Source organism: Lycorma delicatula, chromosome 3 (assembly GCF_047948215.1).
Source record: "Lycorma delicatula isolate Av1 chromosome 3, ASM4794821v1, whole genome shotgun sequence".
NCBI lineage: Eukaryota > Metazoa > Arthropoda > Insecta > Hemiptera > Fulgoridae > Lycorma > Lycorma delicatula.
Window position 1 is genome coordinate 129,422,590 of NC_134457.1, and position 26,825 is coordinate 129,449,414.

The window sequence follows — 26,825 nt, forward strand, 5'->3', positions numbered from 1 at the left end:
TACATTTGATAAGATCATTATGGACTGAATTCCTTATAATTTAAACTGTCCTAATGCATTAAATAATTTAATATAAGATATTTAAAATATTTTAATTTTTATCGTTTTTTTTTTAATTCGTTTTTGAAATGAAACTTTTGTTTATCATCTACTAAAACCACAGTTTCCAATTGTATGTTAAAATTTGTTATATGACATATCCTCTCTTTTATGAAATTCTTTTATAATATTAATTGTTTTCTTTTTTCTTAGCAACTAATTATTTTTTAGTATAGGTCGCAAGAAAACTTTAATAAGAATATCATCCATTATTATTATTTCCAGACACTAAACAGATTTGTTAATAAAAGTCAGCTGTTCAGTTAACCTTTAAAGTGATTAATTATTTTGTAAAAAAAAATGTTCGTGGTTCTTGAATGATGAAATACGTTCATTTGTTACTTTTAATGAAGTTATTAATTTTCATTAAAAGTAAGTAAGAGAATTATCTCAAATAGTTTTTTAATGAATTTTATTTAGTTTATTAATTCAGAATCAATATCACTAAATGTAGATTGCAATCTGTTACAAAAATTTAAAATTGCACCATTAACAACGTGGCAAAATAATATATTGTTCAGAAATTAATAGAATTTATATTAACAGCTGAATAATATTTTTTTTTTAGTTTTACATTTAATTGCAATAACCTGGAAGCTTAAATTCAATTTATTTAGAAAATGTTAATATTTATCTTTTTTTTTCAAAAGTTGACTCGAGTAAGTTTTCAAAAAAAAATTATTCGGCACGACGGAAGCCGGAGGTAGATTTCACCAGTGCTAAGTAGGGAATAAAAAAGATTTCCACCTTAAAGTTATGAAACCCTTCAAATTTACTCTACGATAGGTTGCATTTGAAAAAAGCAACACATGTTTAGCATACAACAAGCCCCATCTTAAAATTACAGCAGCATTTTGATCATCGTAAGGGTTGGTCATATCAAAAATAGTTTTAGGTAATGTTTAGATTACTAACGACCACTTTAAACCGATTCGATACTGTATTAAGGGAGGTATGATTTCTTTTGTCTAAGAAACCCCATTTTTCCAACCCCTGGCTGAATGGTTGGTGATATCAAAAACCTTTACTTAGATAAGTTTTAGGCCCTTATCCAAAGAATAGAAAGAATAACTTTAAATGAATTCAATATTTTATTTAAGAAAGTTATAGCAATATTTTGTTTTTTTTTCAAAAAAACCCCATTTCCATCTCCATGGTATAATTTTGCCTGTTAACAAACTTGACCGAGATTTTCTGTCGTTAAAAATGTATCAATTTGAAAGTGATTGGCACAAAATTATGACAGTTGTCATGTCCACAATAAAGTAAAATATATATATAATATAAACTTTTGTACTGACAGTGGTTTTGGGGTCTGGGGATGTGAAATGCGAAGATATGTAAAAATTTTCTGTAAGTTGAATCATGGTACCCATTACAATAGGTAGCTTTCTTTTATAATCTATCTAAAAATGTAGTTCAACATATTGATTTTTTCCATGCTATATTTAAAATTGTTTTAAATCCACTCTTGACAGTAAAGTAAAAACAAAATAATTTGAGTGGTTTATAAACTTATCAAATTCATGTAATTTTTAACTGCCTTCAAAGATATTGTATGTTTCCTTTTTTTAATATTAAAAATTACATACCAAAAATGCTCTAATAGCACTTCCTTCTAATAGCTTCTAAAGTGCTAATAGCACTTTCTTTTTGTTTTTTTTTTTCACTAATAAATTAGCATTATTATTTATTTGTTCAAGCCTTTATTTATTTTTTTATAGACTACATTCCTCTGTGGGTTCTAATGTAAGGTTCTTTCAACTAATTTAATGGAACCTGTAAAATGTTTTAGAGATCACAAATTCCACAGTCTACATAAAATTTTATTTTTTCTATATATTTGCCATCATCCATATAATACTTTATTACTCATTGCAGAAGGTTAATTAGCAAACATACTAATTTTTCAATGGTCAGTCATCACAAAAGTGCCTTTGGTTACAGCCATTTGATGTACTACTTACAAGCAAGAATTCTTTGCTTTAATTCTTTTACTGCATTTTATTACCTCCTGCAGTTATAGTTCCATGCAGAATTCAAGAACACTTCCACAGACTTCCCTCTACACTGAGGTAAAGAAAACATACTATCTCATTTTATAGTAGCTCATGAGTCAGCAAAAAAGCATTGTGATTGTAAGTCAGCGTCTTATTTGATACTCTAATGTCTCAAAATGGACTGGTGTACTTTTTCATTGATGTCTCTAGTTAACCTGGCATCTATATATTCCTGTACTCCAGAAACCCTGAACTACATTTTTTCTCTACATTTCCCTTATTTAAATAATTTTTACATTTCTTACAAATTATTATGTTTTTGTGTAGGCATTATTCTTTATCACCCTTTCTAAAGTTTAAGTAAAGCCAAAATTAAAAATTATTTTAATGATAGATTTAAAACCAAACAGATTGTTAGTAGTTGTTTGTCATTAATTTAACACAGAAATTACTTTTGTTTATTTCTTTTAAAAGTTTTACAGTAACCACCATGTAATGGCGAGGGTGGATGATCAGCGCACATGTCACTGCTTTACTACTGTTCTCTGAAACATTGACACACCATCATTAGTTATTTCTTAGTGGCATAAACATGATGCAACTGCTGTTTAATCAGCAATGTATTTTTGTGTGTTTACATTATTAAGAAAGTGACATCATGTTTCAAATGCAAAACATTTTATTTTATTTTTGGTTCACTTTTACTTTTCTATGTATATAAAGTTCAGTTCTGTGGTTCTACCTCTCTGTATGGTTCTAGTGGCATGTGTCGTGTATTTTGTTACATAGTCAATTAATGTGCGATACAGTATTTTGTAAAACATTTTTATTGTGGTTTACTGTTCAAAATTGTTAAAGTAGTTCATTCAAATGTGAATAGTTATGCCTGAATTTAAGTCTGTTGTGAAAGGTAAAAAAACTTTGAAGACAGGGGTGTGAAATTGTAAACTACATGTATGATTTCAAGAAGAAAGAATCTTTAGCTGTAGGAAAATTAAAAAATGACAAGCATTTAATTACTATACAGAAGTGTGGAGAGAGAACTGCAGGTGCCGTGGCATTTCCAGGACTCAGGTTCAAAGCCTAAGAAAATAAAAAATAGAACTTCAATCTGAGGGGCCAGAATATTTGTTCATCACCCCAAAAAAGAAAAAAAAAAACATTATAAACCACTTACCAGATTAGATGATTTTCAAACTGTATATGAATTTCTCTCAAAGACAGAGTAACTGTCAACAGTTAAACTTTGTAAAGAATTAAAAATTAAAATTAATTTTAAAGGCAATTAAACTAATTTAAGAAGAATTTTGAAAGAATTAGGTTTTAAGTAGAGGAAAACAGAAAATGTAAGGAAGATCATTTTTTTAGTTGAAAAAATGATATTAGGCTGAAAATGATTTCATATTTGCTGGCAATCAATGATTTTAGAAAATATAACCGCACGATCATATACTTAGATAATCCTATGTTTTATCATTTCGTTCAACAGTAAAATGAAGTATAATTATTATTTATATATATTTTATTCTAAACAAATAGTTTTTTTTACTGCTGTAAGTGATGTGAAACCAGCCTAAGACTGTCAGTTTTCTTATAATCAGTAATAAAATGAAAAGCTATATTCTTCATTCAGCACTGCCTAAATATTATAAAAGTATATTTTACAAAAAAAATTAAATCAAGATCTATTAATATGGGTTCTACAGTGGGTCAATCCATATAAAAATTAACCAATGCTTTAAATCTTGCTATGTTAAATATTCATGATTTTTGGTATGCTGAAAGTAACAAGCAAACAAAAAAAAATATAAAATTAAATTTTTTTGTGTTCTTTTGGAATATTGAGATTTTAAAATTGAAACAAATGAATTTGAACACATTCTGAAATGTAAATAGTTTTTACTGTTATACAGATCATGGATACATGTTCTTTGGTGGTTGGGTTTCAAATTAACCACACATCTTAGGAATAGTTGACCTGAGACTGTACAAGACAACACTTTATTTACATTCATACATATCAGCCTCATTCATCCTCTGAAATAATAATACTTTATGATGGTTCTAAAGACTTAACAGAAAAAGAAAGAAAATAGTTTTACCCCAAAACTATTAAATATACAGAGCTGAATGATGTCAATTTTTAGAATTTTTTCCATATCATAAAAATACTGCTGCTTCAAAATGATAAATTTACAAAAAAACATTTTTTTTTTAATTTTCAGAAACAAATTTGAATATTGTAAAGAATGCATGTTTTGGACATTATTAGAACATTAGTATGAAAAATTTTAAGATAGGACAACAATGGTTCATTTGTAAATAAAATTTGGTATTTTATATTATATCCTTTATTAGCTTCAATACCTGTAGGTCATAAAAAAAGAAAAGGGCATTTTCTTGGTGGAAATTATTGCTTCAAATTTCTTATATGGTTTCACATTTCTGACTGTCATTTGGTTGTTGGTAATAAATTGTGGGAATCCACTGAAATAAAGAATATTTTTTCTATGATGGTTATTTTTTAAGATGATAGTCAAATAATGAAAAACTGGGTAATAAAATCTTAATCGCAACTAAAAAATAATTACTAATACATCTAGTACACTTGTTTATAAGTAAACAGTAGTAAATTTGTACATTAATCTGTCTTATATAATTTCTCATGGTTGTAGGAAAAGATAATACAACTCTACTTACTGATTGTGCACACTGAATAAATTCATTTTTACATAATTTGTAAGAAATTATGTTAGTAGAATTTAAAACGCATTGGAATCTTAATTTCTAAAAGAGTAGCATTAATGTTTCATGTAATGAGTAAATGGTTTTTTGTAACTTCAATTTTTATTCATATTTAGAATTTTTGGTTAAAATCATTGATGAAGATATTTCATTGTTGTTTAAAGTATTTTTTTGGTGGAAATTATTGCTTAGAATTTCTGAATGTCATTTGGTTATTGGTAATAAATTAAGGGGTCCACTGAGGTGAAGAAAATTCATTTCATAACGTATAAATAAATAAAAAATCCAGATTCAATGTTTATTAAGTTTCCTAAACATACTTTGATGAAAACACTCTGATGTAGCGACTATTTCAATAGATCTCTTGTTACTTTTGGTAATAAGATGTAAACATGAACTGATTTTCTGAAATTACAATAAAGGGCTATCTTTTGAGTACCTGTTATTGTTTTAAACACAAGGATTATCTGTTCTCTGCTGTTTTATTACACAAAATTAATTTCTATGCTGCTTTCTACTGCAAAAGTTTACTGCTGTTTTGGCGGTTGAAATTTAATTTTTCATTCAACCTTTGTCAGAAGTTTTTACTGCACAACATTTTGCATTGCATCAAGTCCTTCACATGTACTTGTCTCATGTGATGTGACAAAATAGTCACAATACCTCAACTGCAGAATGTGCATAGTGAAAACAAAGATTGTTAGAAATTTTTATATTGGGTAGCTCTGCCATCAAAATCAAAACTTTTCTCTTGAAAAGAGAAAATTATTTTCTTTGAAGGAGTGAAGGTTTTTGTTTTTAGATTATTAGTTTTATTTAAAACATAAAAGATTATGAAATATGATGTACTAAGAAATCTGAAATGAAAATATATTGTATGTGATTAATTTTATTCTCCCTTTCAAGAAATGGATAGTGGTTTGGCTGCTGGTTCTGTGGTATAACTGAAATTTATCTTGTAAATTAAATGAGTAATTTCACTTCAAAATGATAATTCATTTAGGCTTTTTGTTAACTTTTCTTCAGAAAAAGATTATAAATTTCAAAAGACTATAGATTTTTTTCAGTAGTTCTGAAAAAAAAGATCTCTGCTGACTTTTGATGAAAGAAAGTCTTAAATATAAATGTGAAGTTATCAATAAAAATATCAATTTTTCTAACTACAGTGTACTTCTGTCAACTTTTTCTTTTTTCTTTCTATTTAGGCTTCGGAACCACCATAAAGTATTACTTCAAAGGATGAATGAGGAGGTGCAGTCTTGTACAGTCTCAGGTCGACCATTCCTGAAATGTGTGGTTGATTGAAATCCAACCACCAAAGAACAAGGTATCAACAATCTAGTATTAAAACAGTACTTCTGTCAACTGAATGAAAATAATTGTTTATCTTTCTCTCAGTCTATTATTTCACTCTCAAATTTTTTAATGAAGTATCTTTAAAATAATTAGTCCTTATATTAAAAAAAATTAATGCTCTTTGCATTCATTTTTATAACTGGTGAATTGCATATGATTTTCAGAAGACATAGTGTGATTTCAGATTCTCACTGCCACCATATCATGCAAAGTTGTGAATTCTGGTACCATTTACTATCATCTTAATGATTTAAAGGGGCAGATGTACACTTTGCGTGTACTATGTTTGTGCTTGTGACAGTTTTTGAATCTTATCTCATAAAATTTTGAAAGGCCAGTACAACATGTTGGATAATGCTGCTGAAATGATTGATACAATTTTTGGCAATTAGTCATAACTATTATTTCTTGTATGTGCATTTTTATACCTTTATCTATAATTGTAATAAGGTTTTTTCCCTGTCATTACTTGACTAACTTCATGTATGTAATAAAAATATATAATCAACTTAGTGGTGGTTTTAATCATATTTTTTGTAAATTTTTGTTTCAGCTTTTATGTTATTTCTGATTCTTCTTTATTATCAATAATCTTATAAAACTTGTCATATCTTTTCTCAGTTGATATAAAAATGTTTCTATAAAGTTCTTATTTTCTCAAATTTTGTCGATGTAGCTCACTTTGGAATTTCTTTTTTTAAGGTGTCTCGCCTATTAGTTCTAGAGACTTATTCAAATAATTTATTGATGTATCAGTATCAATAAAATTATAATCCACTTTGCTAGAACAAGGGGTCATATATTCAATATCTGTTTGATCTTATAAAGAGTAATTTTTAGACTCTTACAGAGTTTATATCTGCATTTTGTATATATTTTTATAACTATTATATGTTAAAATGTAAGAACACATTCTGTAGCATTTACATACTTTTTTCAGCACAACAGAATGCACACTCTATTTTTTACACTTCTTGAAATCTGTTACTTTTTTAAGTTTATTGTAAATAACATAAAATAATTGGACTATGTTGCTTTATAAATTTATCTTGTGTTTTAGAAAGATCTATTCAAACTTAATTACTGAGTTTGCATGAATTTAAACTGCAAATATTTAAAGTACAAAACCAAGTACAAGTGTATAATAAATGGATAACATTGTAAAGTGAATTGAATTCAACTGTTATATTTGAATCATTATAACATAATAAGAAAAATGATACAGAGTGAGTAACATAAAACTGAACCTGTAAAGTAACTGCTGCAGAATTGGTAGGTTATGTTGCAAAGAAATTTTATGAATGATATGATAAATTAAATAATAAAAACATAAAATGTAATTTAAATGTTGCATTTATTTACCTTATTGTTACAAAAGAAGTTCAAAATGACCGCCTGGGCACCAGTGCATTTTTGTGCTTAACTGATCATATTGAGAGTCATATGAAGCAAAGCATTGTCAATTGCATTGATTTCTCATTGAATGTTCTCTTCAGTTCATCAATATTGTGGGTATTATATGCATAAACTCTTCTTTAAGTGGCCCCAAAGAAAAAAATCGCAATTAGACAACTCTGGGGAATGTGGAGGCCACCATCCTCTGCTGACAGCTCATTCATTTATGAAAGCTACATGAACGCAATTCAGTGAAACATCTGATATGTGACACATTGCTCTGCCTTGTTGGAAGAAGCTGTATTCTTTTTCATTATCAATTAATTATGCATAAAATTCTTCAAAAATTGTGAGGTAAACTTGTATATTGATAGTCTGGTCAAAAAATATTGATTCTACTGTATGATTACCAGAAACGGCACACCAAACACCAATTTTCTCATCGTGAAGGGGACACTCAAATTTCTCGTGAGGATTCCTCGCCATCCAATACCTGGTGTTCTGTGAATTAACATGGCTGGATAAATGAAACCATGCTTTGTCTGACATAAAATACGACATCAGGTCTATCTGTCCACCAAAAATATTTTCGAGAAGCCAGTTGCAATAATCAAGTCATTTCAGTTTGTCTGTCTGTTTCAGCTGTTAAACAGTTGTATTGATATGGTTTCAGTTTTAATTCATGAAGAATTTTACAACAAGATGTGTATCTAACACCAGATTGTTGGGATAAGTTGCATAATGATTTTTTTTTGAACAGCAGTAATTCTCCTTTCAATATTGGCCTATGGAGTCCTAACAGAAAGTTACCTATTTAGTTTTGCATTTGAAACCAAACCTGTTGTATGCCATTTTTTAACTAAATTGTGTATGCTACTCTTTGCTGGGATACAAGCATTTGGAAATTTTTCTGGTAATGCTTGATGTGATTCTTCAAACGATCCAGAACAAATATAAACCCAATTATAGCTACCTTCTCCTGGATCGAATAAGGCATTTTACACAAACACAATTGCACTCACAATGCTGCACTGCAACAAAACATATACTGCACTGATAGGTAACCACCTGACAAATGGCAGCAACAATCAGTAGTAACATTATCCACTAGTTGTGTGAGAGTCTTTTATAAATAGTGTTGGATAGCAGTTTCATTATGGGTTCAGTTTTATGTTGCTCATTCTGTATATCAGAGTATGTTAAACTGAGTATTCCTCAGAAAGAATCGTGAACAATAATTGACTGAGAACTAAAATTTACATACATATAGGAAATAATACAGGCTGTAATAAGTGTGTGTTGAGCTGTAATAGATCTGCACTTATCCATTGTGTATAGTGTCACCATATTTTGAAAGATATGTTTAACAACATTATTTTTAACACTTTATATCTTTTTTAATTTATACAATTTTTTTACTTCTAAAAATAGTGTGTTTAATTATTGGCTTAATGGGAGTAAAATAATTATTTTAATGCAAAAAGATTAAGAACTATGAGAAAATAAGCTATGTATGGTGGATGTAAGAGATGTACAATTCTGTTCACAATTATGTAGATTAGTATTAATGTAAGAAATTTTACGTAAATCTTACAAGTCAAACTTTTATTTACTAATCGTTCTTTTACCATTGTTTCATTTAAAAGTTTTGCACAGTAGCATTAAATTAAAATTCTGAATGTTTTTTTTTAATATTCAAAATATAAAATTGATTTGAAAAAAAAAACAAATTTGTATAACCTGATACACTCATAATGAATTATTTTTCAATTATTTATACATCTTCAGTTCCATCTATATTTTTTAACTCTTAAGTTTGTTATAAACTCTGTTGTCTCTTTTCTTAGAAAAGGTACATATATCCTTAAAGATATGAGTGCACAGTTTTTAGCTATTGTTCATTCTAAGATCTTTGGCCGATTACATCAATCCAAGAATGCATATTAACTGGATGATAAGAAATGTACTACTGTCTGACTTGAATTTTTGTTTGAAACTATAAGAGGTTTTAAACATTAATTATGTAAACTTGTTTTCCTTCTTGTGAGCCCTAAAATTAAAATTAATTTCAGTGGTCTGGAGTAGTTAGTGCTCTGTATATATTTCATCCCTTGTAAAAGTATTATAATTTAAAGTATCTCCATTTCAAATTAACAATACTTTTGAGATTATTGTTTCACATGATTAATTAATTATAAAATATACTTCATGTAACATTTTTAATTCAAGGGGTAACAGAGTCCAAATTCTTTTAAGTAAAATAAATTTATTGAAACCTAGCTATTTTAATAGATTTAGAAATCTATTTTTTGTCAAAAAATTTAGTTTATTTTGTAATTCTGACCAATTATTGTCAAAATTCATACCTTTTGAATAATGATGCATAATTTTAATTTGTTGCAGAAACATTAGATGACAGACATTTTAAGAGGTACTACATATTCGTGTCAATACTATTTGTCAAAACTATTTGGTGTCAACCAAATTATTCATAATAATTATATTTCTCAACTTATAATTGACTTCAAATAATTATAGTAATTGGTAATATTATTATTTTTTGTTTATTTGATTGTGTACCTTTTTTCTCTTCTTTAATATATCAATCTATATTTACTTTTTTATTCCAATATATACACTTGTTTTGCCTTTATTCTTCTTCATAAATATCATTTACATTAAGATGAGATACTAAGTAGCAATATCTCATGTAAACAATATCATAAATAAATACTAGGAGTTAAACATGTTAAAGTAACAAACAAGACATTTATTATGCAAAGCTTATTTATTTTTCTATGATGTGAAATATAAGTCAGTAATTGAAATAATAAGCATATAATAATATGAAGCAAAGTAAAATTATTTAAAGAAAAATGAAATGAGGGTACTACAATGCAAATAATCTGTTCAAAAAACAAAAAAAATTTAAACCCAGAAAAGTTATTCAGTAGGAGTAACACATTTTAAGTATTTCTCATTTGTGTAAAAAAAAGTGCAGATGATGCTAGTTTATAAAGTAAGCCATATTGTAGTAGATTATATAACAGGTCGTGATTTAATTCTCTTATTCCATTTATCAGTTTCTTACACGTTGTTGACCTTGACCTCTTTGTTGACCTTGAACTCTTTGTTGACCTTGAACTCTTTGTTGACCTTGTCCTTGTTGTCCTGTTGATTGAATACCTTGTCCAGGGATAAATACACTGCCTGGAGGTGCAATTACATCATAGAATCTGATAGTAGCCTTTTGTATATTCATGTTAGGCGTTAAGAATTCTTCAAGGGTGTCAGCTCCTACTCTAGGAATTCTGTCAAATGGAAATCCCATTGGTTTACGATCAGGATATTTTGAATCTCTTAAACCACAGAAACTTGTAGCCTTACGACAATTTGAATCAACATTTCCTTGATCTTGAACCTAAAATAATAAGATCAGAGATGCATTTAATTGCAAAATAAATAAAAACAAATATATATATATATATATATATATATATATATACAAATTTAAAGAGCTTGATCAACAATGAATAAAATACGATGACACTTACCTTATTTTATCATAAATACAAAAACATTTTTCACCAATTACTCGCATCCTCGGTTGTAATCCATTTTTTTTAAACTGTTCATGTCAAATTACATATTACACATAAACATTATCAAGAATGATAAAAACGTTTTCTTTCATCATTAGTTATTAAACAATACCTGGTAAGGCATTACCATTGTTATAAGTAAAATATGATGGTTGTCATTATCAAGAATTTAATGTTAATATAATATTTCTCTAAATATTCACTGTATTATTATTTATATCTAATATTTCTACATTTTTTTTATTATTTGTCTATATATAATGAGATGCTCAACAACATTTAAAAAATTCATTGTTTTATTTTTATACACTCTGAAATATGCAGAAAAATATACATGACTAACATTTTAGTAATATTTTATGTAATGTAAATAATTAGCTTTGTCACTTAAATAATTAAATTTACATAGCAATGAAATTTTATTATATAAACGTTAATAAATCTCTTCTTTTTTTTTTAAATTTGAAGTTTAAAGAATTTAAAAATAATTAAATTTATAGAAAACCAAAATCATTATGACAAAGGAAGAAACCTGAAGTTAGTTAAGTCCTTTTTAGTGACTTGAAATTGAAGCGTAAAAAATGAAAGTTTGAAGTAATCACCAGCAAATTCTCCAATGAGATCTTCAGAGAAAGCACCATAAAGGTTAGGAGAAAGGTATGCACAGTACAGTAAATATATGAAGTAAACCTAGTAAGTATCATAATGACAAACCAAGGTTGAAGAAGGAGTACGTTACAGATTCAAAGTAAAGCTTATGTGAATTTAACTTTAAGGCATCCTAAACTCACAAGTGTGGTAGAAGTAATCAGTATAGAAAAGAGGATGTAGGATTAGACATGGAGGCATAAAGCAGGAATTGGCTAACAGTGCAAGATTTAACATGGAATTAGAGAAACATGCTTAACCTTTTATATCCTTGCTGTTAATTATGTAATCCAATTTCCTTAATTTTTTTAACAGAAAAAAAATTTTGACAAAGATGGTAACTACAAAAGTGTATGAAAACATATTATATGATGATTTCCTGTTATTAGGAGCATGAAACTAAAAATTATTTTGTATTTTAGTTTACATTCCAAAAGAACAAGAAATATTAAGCAGAAATATCATGTAAAGGACAAGACCTTATTATTAGAAAGTAATTCACAAATTCTATTCAGAGACTGAATTTCAATTATTGATTTTCAGATGCAAAATATTTCCTTGAACTAGTAAGGGCTAAGTAATAAAAAAGAAGGAAAGTAAAAATTCTGAATTTGTCTGAACTGAATAGTATATAAAGTACTTCAGAATAAGTAGTGCGACCAGAACATCTATTTTTTAATAAGAACAATAACAAGTGTAGAAAATAATTTGGAATTAATTATTTTGAATTTTTAACGCTGATAATTTTTGTTTCCTAACATGTGATACATGATATTAATGTTTTTTTTTTTTATGCTGAAAATGAATATCAACTCAGAATCTTTCTACCACTCATCATTTTTGAAAAATATTTAAATTTTAATTAAAGGATTTTTCCATTTTTCAACATTAGCATTTTAAGCTCCTATATTTTTTGTTAGCTCATTTTTTATTGTTTAACTTTGTGTTATAAAATCTAATAATGTGTTAAACAAAGATGGTACACCAATATATAATACGAAAGGTAAAGTCGATAGATGGGTGGAATATATTGAAGAGTTATACGGAGGAAATGAATTAGAAAATGGTGTTATAGAGGAAGAAGAGGAAGTTGAGGAGGATGAAATGGGAGAAACAATACTGAGATCTGAATTTAAGAGAGCATTAAAAGATTTAAATGGCAGAAAGGCTCCTGGAATAGACGGAATACCTGTAGAATTACTGCGCAGTGCAGGTGAGGAGGCGATTGATAGATTATACAAACTGGTGTGTAATATTTATGAAAAAGGGGAATTTCCGTCAGACTTATAGTAATGATATCAAAGAAAGCAGGGGCAGATAAATGTGAAGAATACAGAACAATTAGTTTAACTAGTCATGCATCAAAAATCTTAACTAGAATTCTATACAGAAAAATTGAGAGGAGAGTGGAGGAAGTGTTAGGAGAAGACCAATTTGGTTTCAGGAAAAGTATAGGGACAAGGGAAGCAATTTTAGGCCTCAGATTAATAGTAGAAGGAAGATTAAAGAAAACAAACCGACATACTTGGCGTTTATAGACCTAGAAAAGGCATTCGATAACGTAGACTGGAATAAAATGTTCAGCATTTTAAAAAAATTAGGGTTCAAATACAGAGATAGAAGAACAATTGCTAACATGTACAGGAACCAAACAGCAACAGTAACAATTGAAGAACATAAGAAAGGGAGTCCGACAAGGGTGTTCCCTGTCTCCGTTACTTTTTAATCTTTACATGGATCTAGCAGTTAATGATGTTAAAGAACAATTTAGATTCGGAGTAACAGTACAAGGTGAAAAGATAAAGATGCTACGATTTGCTGATGATATAGTAATTCTAGCCGAGAGTAAAAAGGATTTAGAAGAAACAATGAACGGCATAGATGAAGTCCTACGCAAGAACTATCGCATGAAAATAAACAAGAACAAAACAAAAGTAATGAAATGTAGTAAAAATAACAAAGATGGACCACTGAATGTGAAAATAGGAGGAGAAAAGATTATGGAGGTAGAGGAATTTCGATATTTGGGAAGTAGAATTACTAAAGATGGACGAAGCAGGAGCGATATAAAATGCCGAATAGCACAAGCTAAACGAGCCTTCAGTAAGAAATATAATTTGTTTACATCAAAAATTAATTTAAATGTCAGGAAAAGATTTTTGAAAGTGTATGTTTGGAGTGTCGCTTTATATGGAAGTGAAACTTGGACGATCAGAGTATCTGAGAAGAAAAGATTAGAAGCTTTTGAAATGTGGTGCTATAGGAGAATGTTAAAAATCAGATGGGTGGATAAAATGACAAATGAAGAGGTATTGCGGCAAATAGATGAAGAAAGAAGCATTTGGAAAAATATAGTTAAAAGAAGAGACAGACTTATAGGCCACATACTAAGGCATCCTGGAATAGTAGCTTTAATATTGGAAGGACAGGTAGAAGGGAAAAATTGTGTAGGCAGGCCACGTTTGGAATATGTAAAACAAATTTTTAGGGATGTAGGATGTAGAAGGTATACTGAAATGAAACGACTAGCACTAGATAGGGAATCTTGGAGAGCTGCATCAAACCAGTCAAATGACTGAAGACAAAAAAAAAGAAAAAAAAAATTGTTTACAGTGCAGTGACATAATGCCTCAAAATTGTGTAAATGATGTGGATGCTTTTTGTTATGTATGTGTGAGTTTACCATAAAATTAAATAGAGAAAACATTACACTTGTAATTTTAAAACCATATCATTCGTACTTTCTGTGTAAAATTGGTGATCAGGATAAGATGTGGTTCCTCATATAATATGCACTAATTGTTCTGTATATTTAAGAGGATGGCTGAAAGGTATACGGAATGGCTTTGCCATTTCGTGTACCTATGATTTGGCGTGAACCAGAGGATCATGTAACCGAGTGTTACTTTTGTTTAACAAGGTGTCTGGAATTTCTAAAAAGTCTAAACATACTAAAAAATATCCATCATGACAATGTGCAATCAGGCCTGTACTTCACAGTGAAATTATTCCAGTTCCTGAGCCACCTGTGAATATATGTTTCAAAAGCAGTGATGAAGAAACAGACAGTACTGAAGAAGACAACAATGATTTTGATTTTGAATTGTCTTTCAATAAGTTACATCTTGTATCACAAGGTGAATTAAAATGACTTGGTTAGGGATTTAAATTTATTAAAAACAAGCTGAACTGTTAGGATCAAGACTGCAAGGTTAGAATTTACTTACAACAAATTAAAAAATTTCAGGTTTTTGAAGCTGACAAAAAGAACTTTCTCAGTACTTTATTTAGGAAAATAATGTGGTTTATTGCACAAATATTGATAAGCTTATGTTACACTTAGGATAAGTTCATAAACATGAGGACTGGTGCTTTTTCATAGATTTATCCAAGTATAGTTTAAAAGCGGTTCTACTACACAACAGTAACAAATATCCTTTGATACCAATCACTTGTGGTATTAATTTGAAAGAGACATACGATGTGATGAAAGACATTCTTGAAAAAATAAATTATAAAAAACATAGCTGGAACATATGTGATGATTTGAAAGTTATAGCTATTTTGTTATGCATGTAGTTAGGCTATACTAAGTACATGTGTTTTCTTTGTGAATGGGGCAGCTGAGCTAGGGATAAACATTATGTAACCAAAGAATGGAAGAAATGAGACAACTTAACTCCAAATGGGAAAAATATTATTCATGAGCTCTTAGTTGAACCCAAAAAATATTTTTACACCCTCTCCATGTCAAGCTAGGAGTAATGAAAAATTCTATAAAAGCAATGAAGAAGGATAGTGCTGTATTTTTGTACATCAGGCAGAAATTTCCGAATGTACATGAAGGAAAAATTAAAGAAGGAATATTTTTTCGTCTCTAATAAGAGAGTTGGTCAAAGATTACGTATTTAATTCAATGTTAAATAATGTAGAAAGTGCAGCTTGGCTTCATTTAAAGATGTTCATAAAAATTTTCTAGGCAAACAAAAACAATTACCATGATATTGTTAATCAGCATCATACGGAGCTATGGGATGTAATGTCTTTGAAAATACATTTCCTCCACTCACATCTGTAATTTTTCCCAGACAACCTCGAAGATGTAAGTGACTAACACGATTAACGTTTTCACCAAGACATTTCGGTGATGGATAGCAGCTATAAAGTGAAATGGAATACTAACATGCTAGCTAATTACTGTTGGACATTAATTCGGGATGTGCCGGAGGCTATTTATAAAAGAAAAGCATCAGTGAAATCATTCTAACACAGTTATGGCCATGCAAAATTATAAATTACAGATTTTAACTATATTTTCCCTTAATTTTTTTAAAAATAAGGGTGATAGAAAAATTGTATTTTTCAGATCTGTAATATACGCAAAAAAGCAATTCAAGAAATGATATCACACTTGGAGAAACATTATAATTTTTTTTGTCTATCAGTATAATTAATTCAAATTAATAATTTAGACATTGTTAATAACATTATATTACATAAATTAGAGAAATATTATATTTGTAAATTTAAATTCAAATGTAAAGTGTTAATGTATTGCACAGTTTATGAACAAGGCAATTTATTTAAGATTTTGCAATAATAAGAAGGAATTTAGACATTATGTTGGCTATACTGATTTTAGTCTAAAAACGATCTTTCTCAACTCATAATCCAGTACAAATGCGTAACTTTCACAAAAAAAAGAAGTAAATATACAGAAATTTACCTGCATATTAATTTGTATTATGTGTGTTAAAATTTGAAATCAAAAGGGAAAATGACCTGTGGAGAGAAAAATGTCTCATAGGTGTTGTCTGTTTAATTACTCTAGAATCTTATTTCTACATTTCAAGGATTAGGTTGTATAATCTTGGTGTCTGCAACTCCATGGTTCGTTGTCATGCTTTCTTTTCTGCTTGTAATCAAAGTTGTTTACATCTACTTTGAACTACTAAAATTTAGTCTATATTTTATTAAATATTGACATAAAAGATCATTTGGTAATCAGATTCAAACTTCTTTTCAATTTAATAGCCCACATACAAGTATACTTTTTTTGTAATATAATAGCTTAAAATTTTCAATAATCTTGTAAACATTTTATATCATATTTAATTGTAATTAAATTTTACCCACATTGAAATTCCCTTTTTTTTATTACTTAAAAATGATTCACCTTTTTGTCAAACACTGATTAGGAATAAGTATATAGGTAAGGTACAAAAGTCTGTTCTAGCAGCATTCGTAACACTTAAACTGTCACTGTTAAAATATAACAATAGTAAATTGACATTATGTAATTTGAGAAAAAACTAGACAGTTGGCAGTCCAGATATGATGAATATAACAAGGGAAGATGGAGAGACAAACAGGCTAATTAAACATGTTGTGCCATGAGTTAGTAAGGGATTTGGAGAGGTAGACTATTTCCTTGCTCAGTTTCCGTTGGGCATGGCTGCTTCTGGTCTTATCTCTACCAGGGAGTACAGCGAAGACGAGTTGTGTCCATATTGTGGTGCCCTTGATGATGTGGAGTGCGTGATTTTTGTGTGCAATGGGTTTAACATTTGGAGGTTCTGGGTTCGAATCCTGGTTAGGTATAGCATTTTCACATGCTACAAAATTGTCATTTCATCTCATCTTCTGAAGCAATATTTACCTGGAGACTAGAAAATAAAAAAAGTGGACGATTCCAAGGACATGGTGTGCAGCAGTAACGGCTTGCTAAACATGAACAACATAATCAATGTCATATTCGCTAGCTTCGAGAAGTGGTATGCAGTCTCCAAGATAAGGAAAAGCATCATTGCGGGGAAGAGGGCAGGGGAATAGAATGGGAACATCCATCTCTGTCAATTAATTTAGATTACGATAGGTTTCAATTAACCACACAACTCAGGAATGGTCAAACTGAGACTACAAGATTACACTTCATTTACATTCATACATTTCATCCTCTGAAGTAATACCTTATGGCGGTTCCGAAGGATAAACAGAGAAAAAAGAAATTAGGATAGGTTAGACCAAGCTGAGTTCTGTCGATACCCATGGGACTCCACCCTCTTTCTGACAGGCATTTCTGCAATCCCCACCGGAGATTGTGTTGTGCTTATAGTGGGTCCGGTCTTCATGTGTCATAGAGAGGGAGAGGTCTTAGTCGGTTAGAGCATGACACTACCATCTGTGCGAGCAGATGGTGTTTGCTGTAGATTTTATCTCCTACAATGTAAAAAAAAGATGGTATTTGACAGATATGAATTATTTAAAGTTACAGCAACTACTGTAGAGGACGTAATACATTAATCCCCTCTATGACAGCGAAAATTTATCATTTCTCAAACCAATCATTTAAAAAACAGAACTGGTACAATAATGAGCTCCTAATTTTTTTTTCACAAGTTATAAATTTGGCTGAGGATGTACTGTAGTAGTATATAATTACTAAAGCACTTTATGGTGATCAGTTATTTTAAGATTGGTTGTTTCTTTGAAGTAATTAAAAATAATTTATTAAATCCAAACACTGGTAACATGTTTAATAAAACTATTTATTTATTCTCCATTATACAATTACAATGTAATATTAGGTTTACTTAATGCATGAATAAACCTACTATTACTTTGTAACAGTATGGCTATTATATATTGCAGTATGACTTGTTCTATAAAACCGTAAACCTCATTTCTTTATGCTCATCTATGAATATTGTTATACATATTACAAAAATTAAATTAAACTGCAAACAAAAATCACATACCAAATCCTCCTGTAAATTAGTGACCATAACAAAGAGTACAGCTCTATATCCTTCAGGAGTGCCTTTAGGAATCAACATATGTTGAGGCCAACCACATCCACAAAAATTGAATTCAGCAATTCCAGGTTGTGTATTTGGAACCTGATTGAGATCTCTGAATGTTGCTTCAAATGGTATAGTGAGAGATGATTCACTTGAATTACGTCTAATTGTATTCTGATTAGGTTGAACTAGAAAAAAAGTCATAGAAAATAACTACTTAAAACAGTGAACAGTTTAAACTAATAGAAATATTATGTTATTATGAATATAATGTTCACATTGTAGTCTAAATTATTATTTATTTATTTTATTTTATTTAAACCAGCTTAATCCTAGAAATGACTTTTTTTTAGTTTCTAGAAGTTAATCACTTCCAAGTTAATTCATTTAAAAAATTGCTTATGTGCAAACAGTAAGCAACAACTATATGGTTATAAAAAAAGGTGACATTAGTTTTTTATTTCTTAAAAATGTAAATAAATTTTACAAAAAAAAAAGTTTTAACTGCAGAAAACAGTATTTGATATGTGAAAAAATTTTTAAAAATGTGATTCATACATAAAAACCACAGTTAAAATTAAGAAGTATGGTTTAAACGTCAAGAGATTATACGACATCAACATCAGTTTCATTAATTTTTTTTCTGTGTTTTTGTCTATGACAATCAGTAATGATATAAATTTAAATCTTTGGAATGGCTCACTAAACCAAATTATATATTTGAGAAAATATATATGTTTGGTGTGCCATAAAAAAAATTTAATTTATTTTATTTTTTCATTAGAATCTGATAAATGGAAGTTATATGACTTCTAAAACTGAAACAAGAACCAGAAACTGAACAAATATCAATGTTCAGTCATGGTGATGATTGTCACTGATGCATTACTTCAGTACCAACAATGCCAACTGACATCACTCGAACTCCAATCTCTTATTGCAGTTATTGCTTGTTGAATGTGAGGTTTATATAGGTATATCTTGCCTTGTAAATAACTGCATAACTAGTTTTACTTTACAAGAAAAAAAAAATTAATATAATAATTACAATAAATAATTAAATAAAAATTGTGTTCTTGGCAACAAAAAAGAAACTGATTTCTGAGCAGCAGTAAATGCATAAAAGAATAAATTAAGTCTTATGCAAGTTATGAAAGTACTCTAACACTTTGAAAGGATGTTACTGCTAAACTGAATAAATAAACTTACGAAATGAAAAAAAGACAAATCAATTAAATCAGAAAATATAATTTTTCATATTATATAATAATATAAAACAGTAATTCCCCCAAAATAAATCATGCTAAGAAATTAGTAAAATCTGAACATTAAATAGATATGAATAAATCAAATTTTTAAATCAATTTTTTTAATACTGAATTTAAATTTTAAAAATATTAATAGGATATTAATACATACGATCAACTGGGAATTTATCAAGTTCTATCATCAACTTTCTCTGATCCTCAAATAAGAATGGTAGACCTCGTTCATCAATCTCAGGTGCAAGGAAGATTCTTACAGTTCCTTGTTTAGGTTGTCCATTGTTGTTTATCTGGAAATGAAATAAACTATTTAATTAATTAATACAGTTACATCCACTAAATGGAATAATCTTTTTGGTAAAGAAAACTTTTCCATTAACCAGAATAATTGGACTTCTCTATAGTATGCATACATCACAAATTAGTAGATAATACAGAATTTATTAGCATCTCACTAAATAAATCTTTGTGAATTAAATATTATATTAGTAAATAACCCAAATTTTACTTAATGTAATATTAATGAATCTACACTTAGCTTCATACATTTTTGTTTACATGAAAGGTACAGAACAATTTTAATCTCAGAAATCTGTTGTAAAGAATTAACATAACTGTAATTGTAAAAAATCCGTGATGTAATTAGGTGCAATGTTTAGTTTTTAAAACATAGATAAACATTAAATATAAATAAACAATATCAATAATATTTTTTTTATTATAAAGTTTTTAATTTCAATCATATCTGAGTAACAATAAAAATTTCAGAAAACTGCATAAAATTTATACAACTGAAAATTAAGTCTAGCTCATATTTTTCTACATAAATAAAAATGTTATTAATAATTCTTTGATTTATAAAGGCTATTTATTACTTTTCATACTGATACTTTTATAACTGATAGTTTTTAGATTCTTTTCTTCAACTCACTTTCATTCCACGGTTAATGTGTTGGTTCCGCAGTGTAGTACACATGCGCAGTAGGTAGGTATGCATTAGCGATTCATTAGTTCAAACAATTTATTTATACTTCTTGAACGGTTCATTTGTTTGAATGATTTATACTTCTTTTTATGAGCAATTTATCTACAATTATATTTGTGTTTTGGAGTTCTATTCCCTTAAGGTATTAATGGACTCAAGGAAATTAATTAAATTAGTTTTTATTCTTATTTCAGACTTTATGATAGGAATCATCTTGTCTATGTTTAATATATTATCCAAACAATGGATTTACCCAGTAAACAGAAATAGAAGATAATTTTGTTTTCAACAAAATAATATGTATAAAGTTGTCTATTTTCACAAGATCACAATTGAAAGCATGGGATGCACTTTTATATTCAATAACTACATAAATTCTTTAAATATGACAAACGTTTTGATGCAAAATGGAATTGACAGCTTCAATATACAATATCTAGTAAATCTCTTTCAATCAACAAAAGTTAAGTTGCAAAACAGAACTAAGGTTGTGCCCCATGGTTTTCATTGTGATCTTATGAAAATAGACAATTTTACATATATTATTTCGTTGATAACAAAATTATTTTCTATTTATGTTTATTGGGTAATGCATTGTTTGGATCATTCTTTCATATGCTTAACTTAATTTTTCCATTACTTTAATTAGTCCCCTTTACTTTTGAAAATATTATTTTTTACTTTTTTTACGAGTATATACAAATATATTTATTTTATTAAATCAACCAAAGTACACAATAAATAAAGTAGGATGACTTACCTTATTCCACTATATATGCAGGAGTGCTTTCGCGATTTACTCGCATAATCAGCTGTATTATATATTCATCTCAAATTACATTACATACTTCGTAAAATATGACATATCATGCATTTATTTATTTTATTTAAAACCTTTAATATTTTTATTTTAAACTTTTATTCAGTTCATTCTTTTTAATTAAAAATTAAAATAAAATTTAAAAATACGATAAGTTATCTCTAAAGTAAAGACTTTTTACTGTAAAAACTTATTCTTAACGTTCTTATTTTTAACGTTTTATTCTGAAAGCTTTATAAATAATTTGTATGTCTCTTAAACTGTATACCATATACTACTTCTCTATATAATGGCCACATGAATTAAGACATTTATCGTAGTGATACACCAGCTTCAATATACTTTCGCTGTATTCTTCTGCCGCCAGTCGCATTTAGTCATTGATTAACACCATTTTTAAGTTCATCGTCGCCCGCGAATTGCTTACCACTGAAAAATTATTTCAATTTCCCAAACAAATGACAATCAGAAGGAGCTAAATCCGGACTATATGGTGGATGATTGTAAATTTCCCATCCAAACGTTCTCTCAGTAAATCACGTGTCGGACCCGCAACATGTGGATGTACGCTGTCGGTCAACCGCCCACGTCGCCGATTTCGAATGGTGCGCCGTAACTTACGTAGAGTTTTGCAGTAGGTTTCTGCATTTGGTAGTTCCACGTGGCATGAATCGATCAGCAGTATGCCAAACCAATCCCAAAAGACTGTGGTCATCAGTTTGCGTCCAAATGGCTGTGGAATAACCAGACTACCTTTGTTGGTGATTGAGGATGACGCCATTCACTTGACTGCCGTTTTCTCTCTGGCGTGTAATACGAAATCCAGTTTCGTAAGAATTGAATTAAGGAACTTTTCACCTTTTTCTATGTGGCGCATCAAAAATTACAAAGCAGATCCCATTCGGATTTTTTTTTTTTGTGACGTTCCGTTAAGACGTGTACAAACCTTTTTGAAGCCTAAATGGACATGAACAATGCGACCGATAACAGCTCATGAAACATCAGAAAAAAGAAAGTCCAGGTCAGAAATCGTTGAGAGATGATCTTTTCTGATTTCATCATCGACGCGTTTCAACAACTCCTCGGTGATTAACGAGGGCCTGCCCGAACGTTCTTCATCATGCACATTAATTTTGTTATTTCTAAACCTTTCACACTATTTTCGGACGTTTCATTCTTTCATTACATTATCACCGTATACAGCAACTGCCTATGAATTTCAGTCGGCTTAACGTTTTGATAGTTTAAAAAACGTATGACTCCACGTATTTCACAGTCGGCGGCAACATCGATTTTCGTTCTCATTTTAAAACGTAATAACTCACACGTAATCAATGATACTACAACGCGATAACTTACAGACAACAATGCAGTTCTTTCCCAGCGGTTAAGTTAAAATTAGAGTATAGTAAAGTAAGTTCATTTAAATGGGCAACATGCTTAATTGCTTTACTTAAAATTACTTTTATTTGATTTTTATTTTAATTTGATTTTATGCCTTGACGTCATATTTTTACATATGTAAAAATGTTTACAATTTAATTTTTAATTTAACTGAATAAAAATTTAATATAAAAAAAATTAAAAGATTGAAGGTTTTAAATTTTCAACAAAATAAATAAATGCATGATAAGTTATATTTAAAAAAAATTGTGATGTAATTTGAGATGAATATACGAGCATAATACAGCTGATGATGCGAGTAAATCGCGAAAGCGCTCCTGCATGTACAGTGGAGTAAGGAGTAAGGTAAGTCATCCTACTTTTGTACTTTGATTTATCTTATAAAATAAATATACAGTGTATATATATTTATAAAACAGAAGCTGGTAATATATGAAGTTACTTATTTGGAAGTAAAGTGATCTGTAACTGCCATTACTAATTAGTTTGCAACAATTTGTAGTATCTTAAATTACTATAGAGTAACTGTAAATTAACTAGATTGTTCATAAATGGCTTTCTTTATAAAATAAAGTTATCAAGTAATAACAGAATTGTGAATGTCTACATTTCTATTATTGGATGTAAAGATTGTAAATAATACTTTGAACTCACTTCTATACAGAAAACAGATGTAATTGTTGATTTTTTGTAGTAACAGTATAATTTTATGAAACATCTAAAAAAGGTGGAAGCTTTGGTTACATACCTCCTCAAATAATCTGAATATTCATAATTGTATAAGCAGTGCAATTTTTCAATCTTCTATACAAACTTTATGTTAATAGCTTATTTCTTAATTCTGCAAACTAACATCATATGATTCATAAAATATTAACGTTGGCATTCACTTTGGTGAATTTCTGAACATTGAAATATTATAAAATATAAAATATTGTGAACATTCTGAGCATTACTTTTAAAATAATCAGAAATTTCTTCCCCACCTTGCCTGTTGCACCAACAGGCAAGTTATTCCCCCTCCCCCTGAATACTGTGTATTAGTATATCTTTATTATGATATACTAAAGATATTATGATTTGCAATTGTTTTACTTTTTGTTCTCCAACAGTTTTATATATTTTAATAGAGAAAGTTTTTAATTTCAATTAACAGTGTTTAATAAAGTGAATGCCGTACTGGCCCAAATATAAGACTACCTCACACATACGGCGACCCTGAGATTTTGAGGGGTGTTTACTAGAAGAAGTTAAATAGTCACATTTAAGACTGCTTTCACGTATATTTAATCAAAACACATTGAAATTTCATTTACAAATAAATAATAAATATACCTTAAAGTAAAATTAAAAATCAACACTTTGGTATCATGCCTAGTCATCAACCTCCTCCTTCTCTCCTAGTTCATCTTCACTACTGGAACTACATTCAGAACTAGAGTCTTTCCACAGTTCGTCATCTTCGGTACCACCCATCTTATTAGAAACAAAACACTTGTTAAACCCTTTGACAATTCTTTTACATTTGATCGCATTCCAAACTGTGGTTATCTATTTGGCAACAGCTATAGGCTTGGTTTTTTTAACTTGCCTGTTGGAGTCAATGCATGGTCCCCCTTAAGCAACCAGGCATTGTATTCCTTACAAATATGATCCATAAAAGGCTTATTGACAACAATGTCACGGGCCTGAAGTTGGGAAGTCATTCCCCCAGGGATCACAACAAGATCAGTGTTTATTTCAGCAACCTGCTTCTTTATCTTCTCTGTTGTGTGCCCACAAAATGAATCCAGAATTAGCATGCCCCTCTGCCATAGTAAAGCACCTGGTCGACGTTCCCAAACCACTTTTAGCCAATCTGCTATCAGTTGTTCGGTCACTCATCCCTTCTCCTGTGCTCTGAAAACAACCCCAGCTGGCAACTGTTCCTTTGGCAGTGTCTTTCTCTTTAATATGACATAAGGTGGCAGTTTTCTTCCATCTGCGATAACTGCTAACATGACTGTAATGCGTGACTTTTCATTGCCTGTTTGTCTAAGCAGTACTGTTTTCACACCCTTCTTGTCTTAAAATTTGATGGGATGTCAAAAGAAGCTGGGTGGTCAGCATTTGCCATCTGGCTGAGGGAAGAACATAATTATGTTCTTCCCTCAGCTTAATTATATAACGCTGATAGGCGATCAACTTTTCTACGTAATCTGCCAGTAAATGCTGAGCAAGAGTTTTACGGCGTCGCAAGCACAGTCCAGTACAGCACATCATTCGTTTGCATCAGCCCAAGCTTGCCACATTAGAATCACTTCACGACTTATTGGCAAGCCTTTGTTTCGTTTTTCCTGCACATAAAAAAAAAAATAACCTTATCATTTGCATCAAATTTCCCATTTTTGGATCCTCTGAATGCTTTTCGTAATGCAGTGGCATTTTGAAGCTTTTCTTCTTCTTTCCACCAACGTTGAATATTGTATTCAGAAACTATAAACTTTTTTGAAGCTTGTACGATATTAGTACGTTTTGCCTCACATGAAACACATAATTTGAAGTTTGCATCATAACTTCTCTTCTTTCCTTTACTTATCTACAATAGCGAAGACGCTCTCCTTTCAACACTTTCCACCATGATAGTAACCTAAAAAAACTATCGACGCGGTAATGAACAGAGTAGAGTGCACATGCTCTCTGAGTTGCATACAAAAAATTGTGTACATCACGTGACTATGACGTTATAATTAACTAAAACATCACAATTCTAATAAATCCACTGTTGCAAAATTTACATACGCTGATATGCACATTAAAAAAAGAAGAAATAATGCATGGAATTATTTAATGCTTGTCTGAATGAACCTGTCAATGACAAAGTTAGAAAAATGTCAGTTTAGTTTTGTCCTTGAGCTCTGCTGCGACGTGCACATATTTCTCTCATAACAAGCCAGTCTTGTAAATGCAAAAACGGTATAAATCCCTCTTACTTATATGTCCTTATTTGTTAGGCTGCACATATAAGACAAATACACTTTTTATAGGAACATTTCACAAAAAAAATATTGTCTTATATTCAGGTCAATACGATAGTTTAAATCCCCTATTTTCAAGTTTATGTGCTTCAGGAGATTTGAGAATGATTAAGATAATACATCTTAACAAAATGAATGAATATCAACATTTTAGTTTGTTAATTTATCACAATTGGTATAAGTATATTAAAATACAATGCCATTTTTTCATTCATATTTCATTTGAACTTAAATTTCATTGTTAAAAATAATAATAACAAGACCACTGAAATGGTTTGGAATGACAGCTTGTATATCATTTGAACATATGTTCATCATCCAAATGAACATCTGCCCTTGAAATTATTTATCCCTTATTTATTTTTATATCACTATGATATCAATACATGTAAATATAAATGTTTAAAAATTACAATCAATCAGATTTCAAATTTATGTTGGTTAGTTCATTTTCTTTGCTATTTACATTAGTTTTAAGAAAAATGTGTATAAATAGTTTACAAGTTCAGCAATATTATAAGAAAAAAATAGAGTATTTAGTATAAATCTAGTTAAAATAGTTAGTAAAAAATAATTCTAATGTTAGTTTTGAAGAAATGCTTACTGGAGTGTAAGCAGTAGCATGTGTTGATCATCAATTCCAATGATACAGAACATTTGTACTGAACACCAATCTCTATTACTAAGTG

The 26,825-nt window shown here is 29.4% G+C and overlaps 1 protein-coding gene and 1 long non-coding RNA gene across 3 annotated transcripts in view; one reads left to right on the forward strand and one right to left on the reverse strand.

Moving 5' to 3' along the window:
* The first annotated feature begins 344 nt into the window (after positions 1-344).
* LOC142321994 (uncharacterized) overlaps positions 345-26,825 on the forward strand; it is a 49,184-nt gene continuing 22,703 nt past the window's right edge. For both annotated transcript variants that reach the window (XR_012755752.1, XR_012755751.1), the window contains exons 1-3: positions 345-471; positions 6,050-6,171; positions 9,999-10,139. This is a non-coding gene — a long non-coding RNA (uncharacterized LOC142321994). The remainder of the gene's footprint in view (positions 472-6,049; positions 6,172-9,998; positions 10,140-26,825) is intronic.
* The window catches only part of LOC142321993 (phenoloxidase 1-like), a 57,206-nt gene continuing 40,751 nt past the window's right edge, over positions 10,371-26,825 (reverse strand). The window contains exons 11-13 of the mRNA XM_075360562.1: positions 20,065-20,200; positions 18,604-18,833; positions 10,371-11,016 (exon numbers count right to left, since the gene is read on the reverse strand). Of these exons, the coding sequence (XP_075216677.1) occupies positions 10,675-11,016; positions 18,604-18,833; positions 20,065-20,200 (708 nt within the window). The 3' untranslated portion in view covers positions 10,371-10,674. The remainder of the gene's footprint in view (positions 11,017-18,603; positions 18,834-20,064; positions 20,201-26,825) is intronic.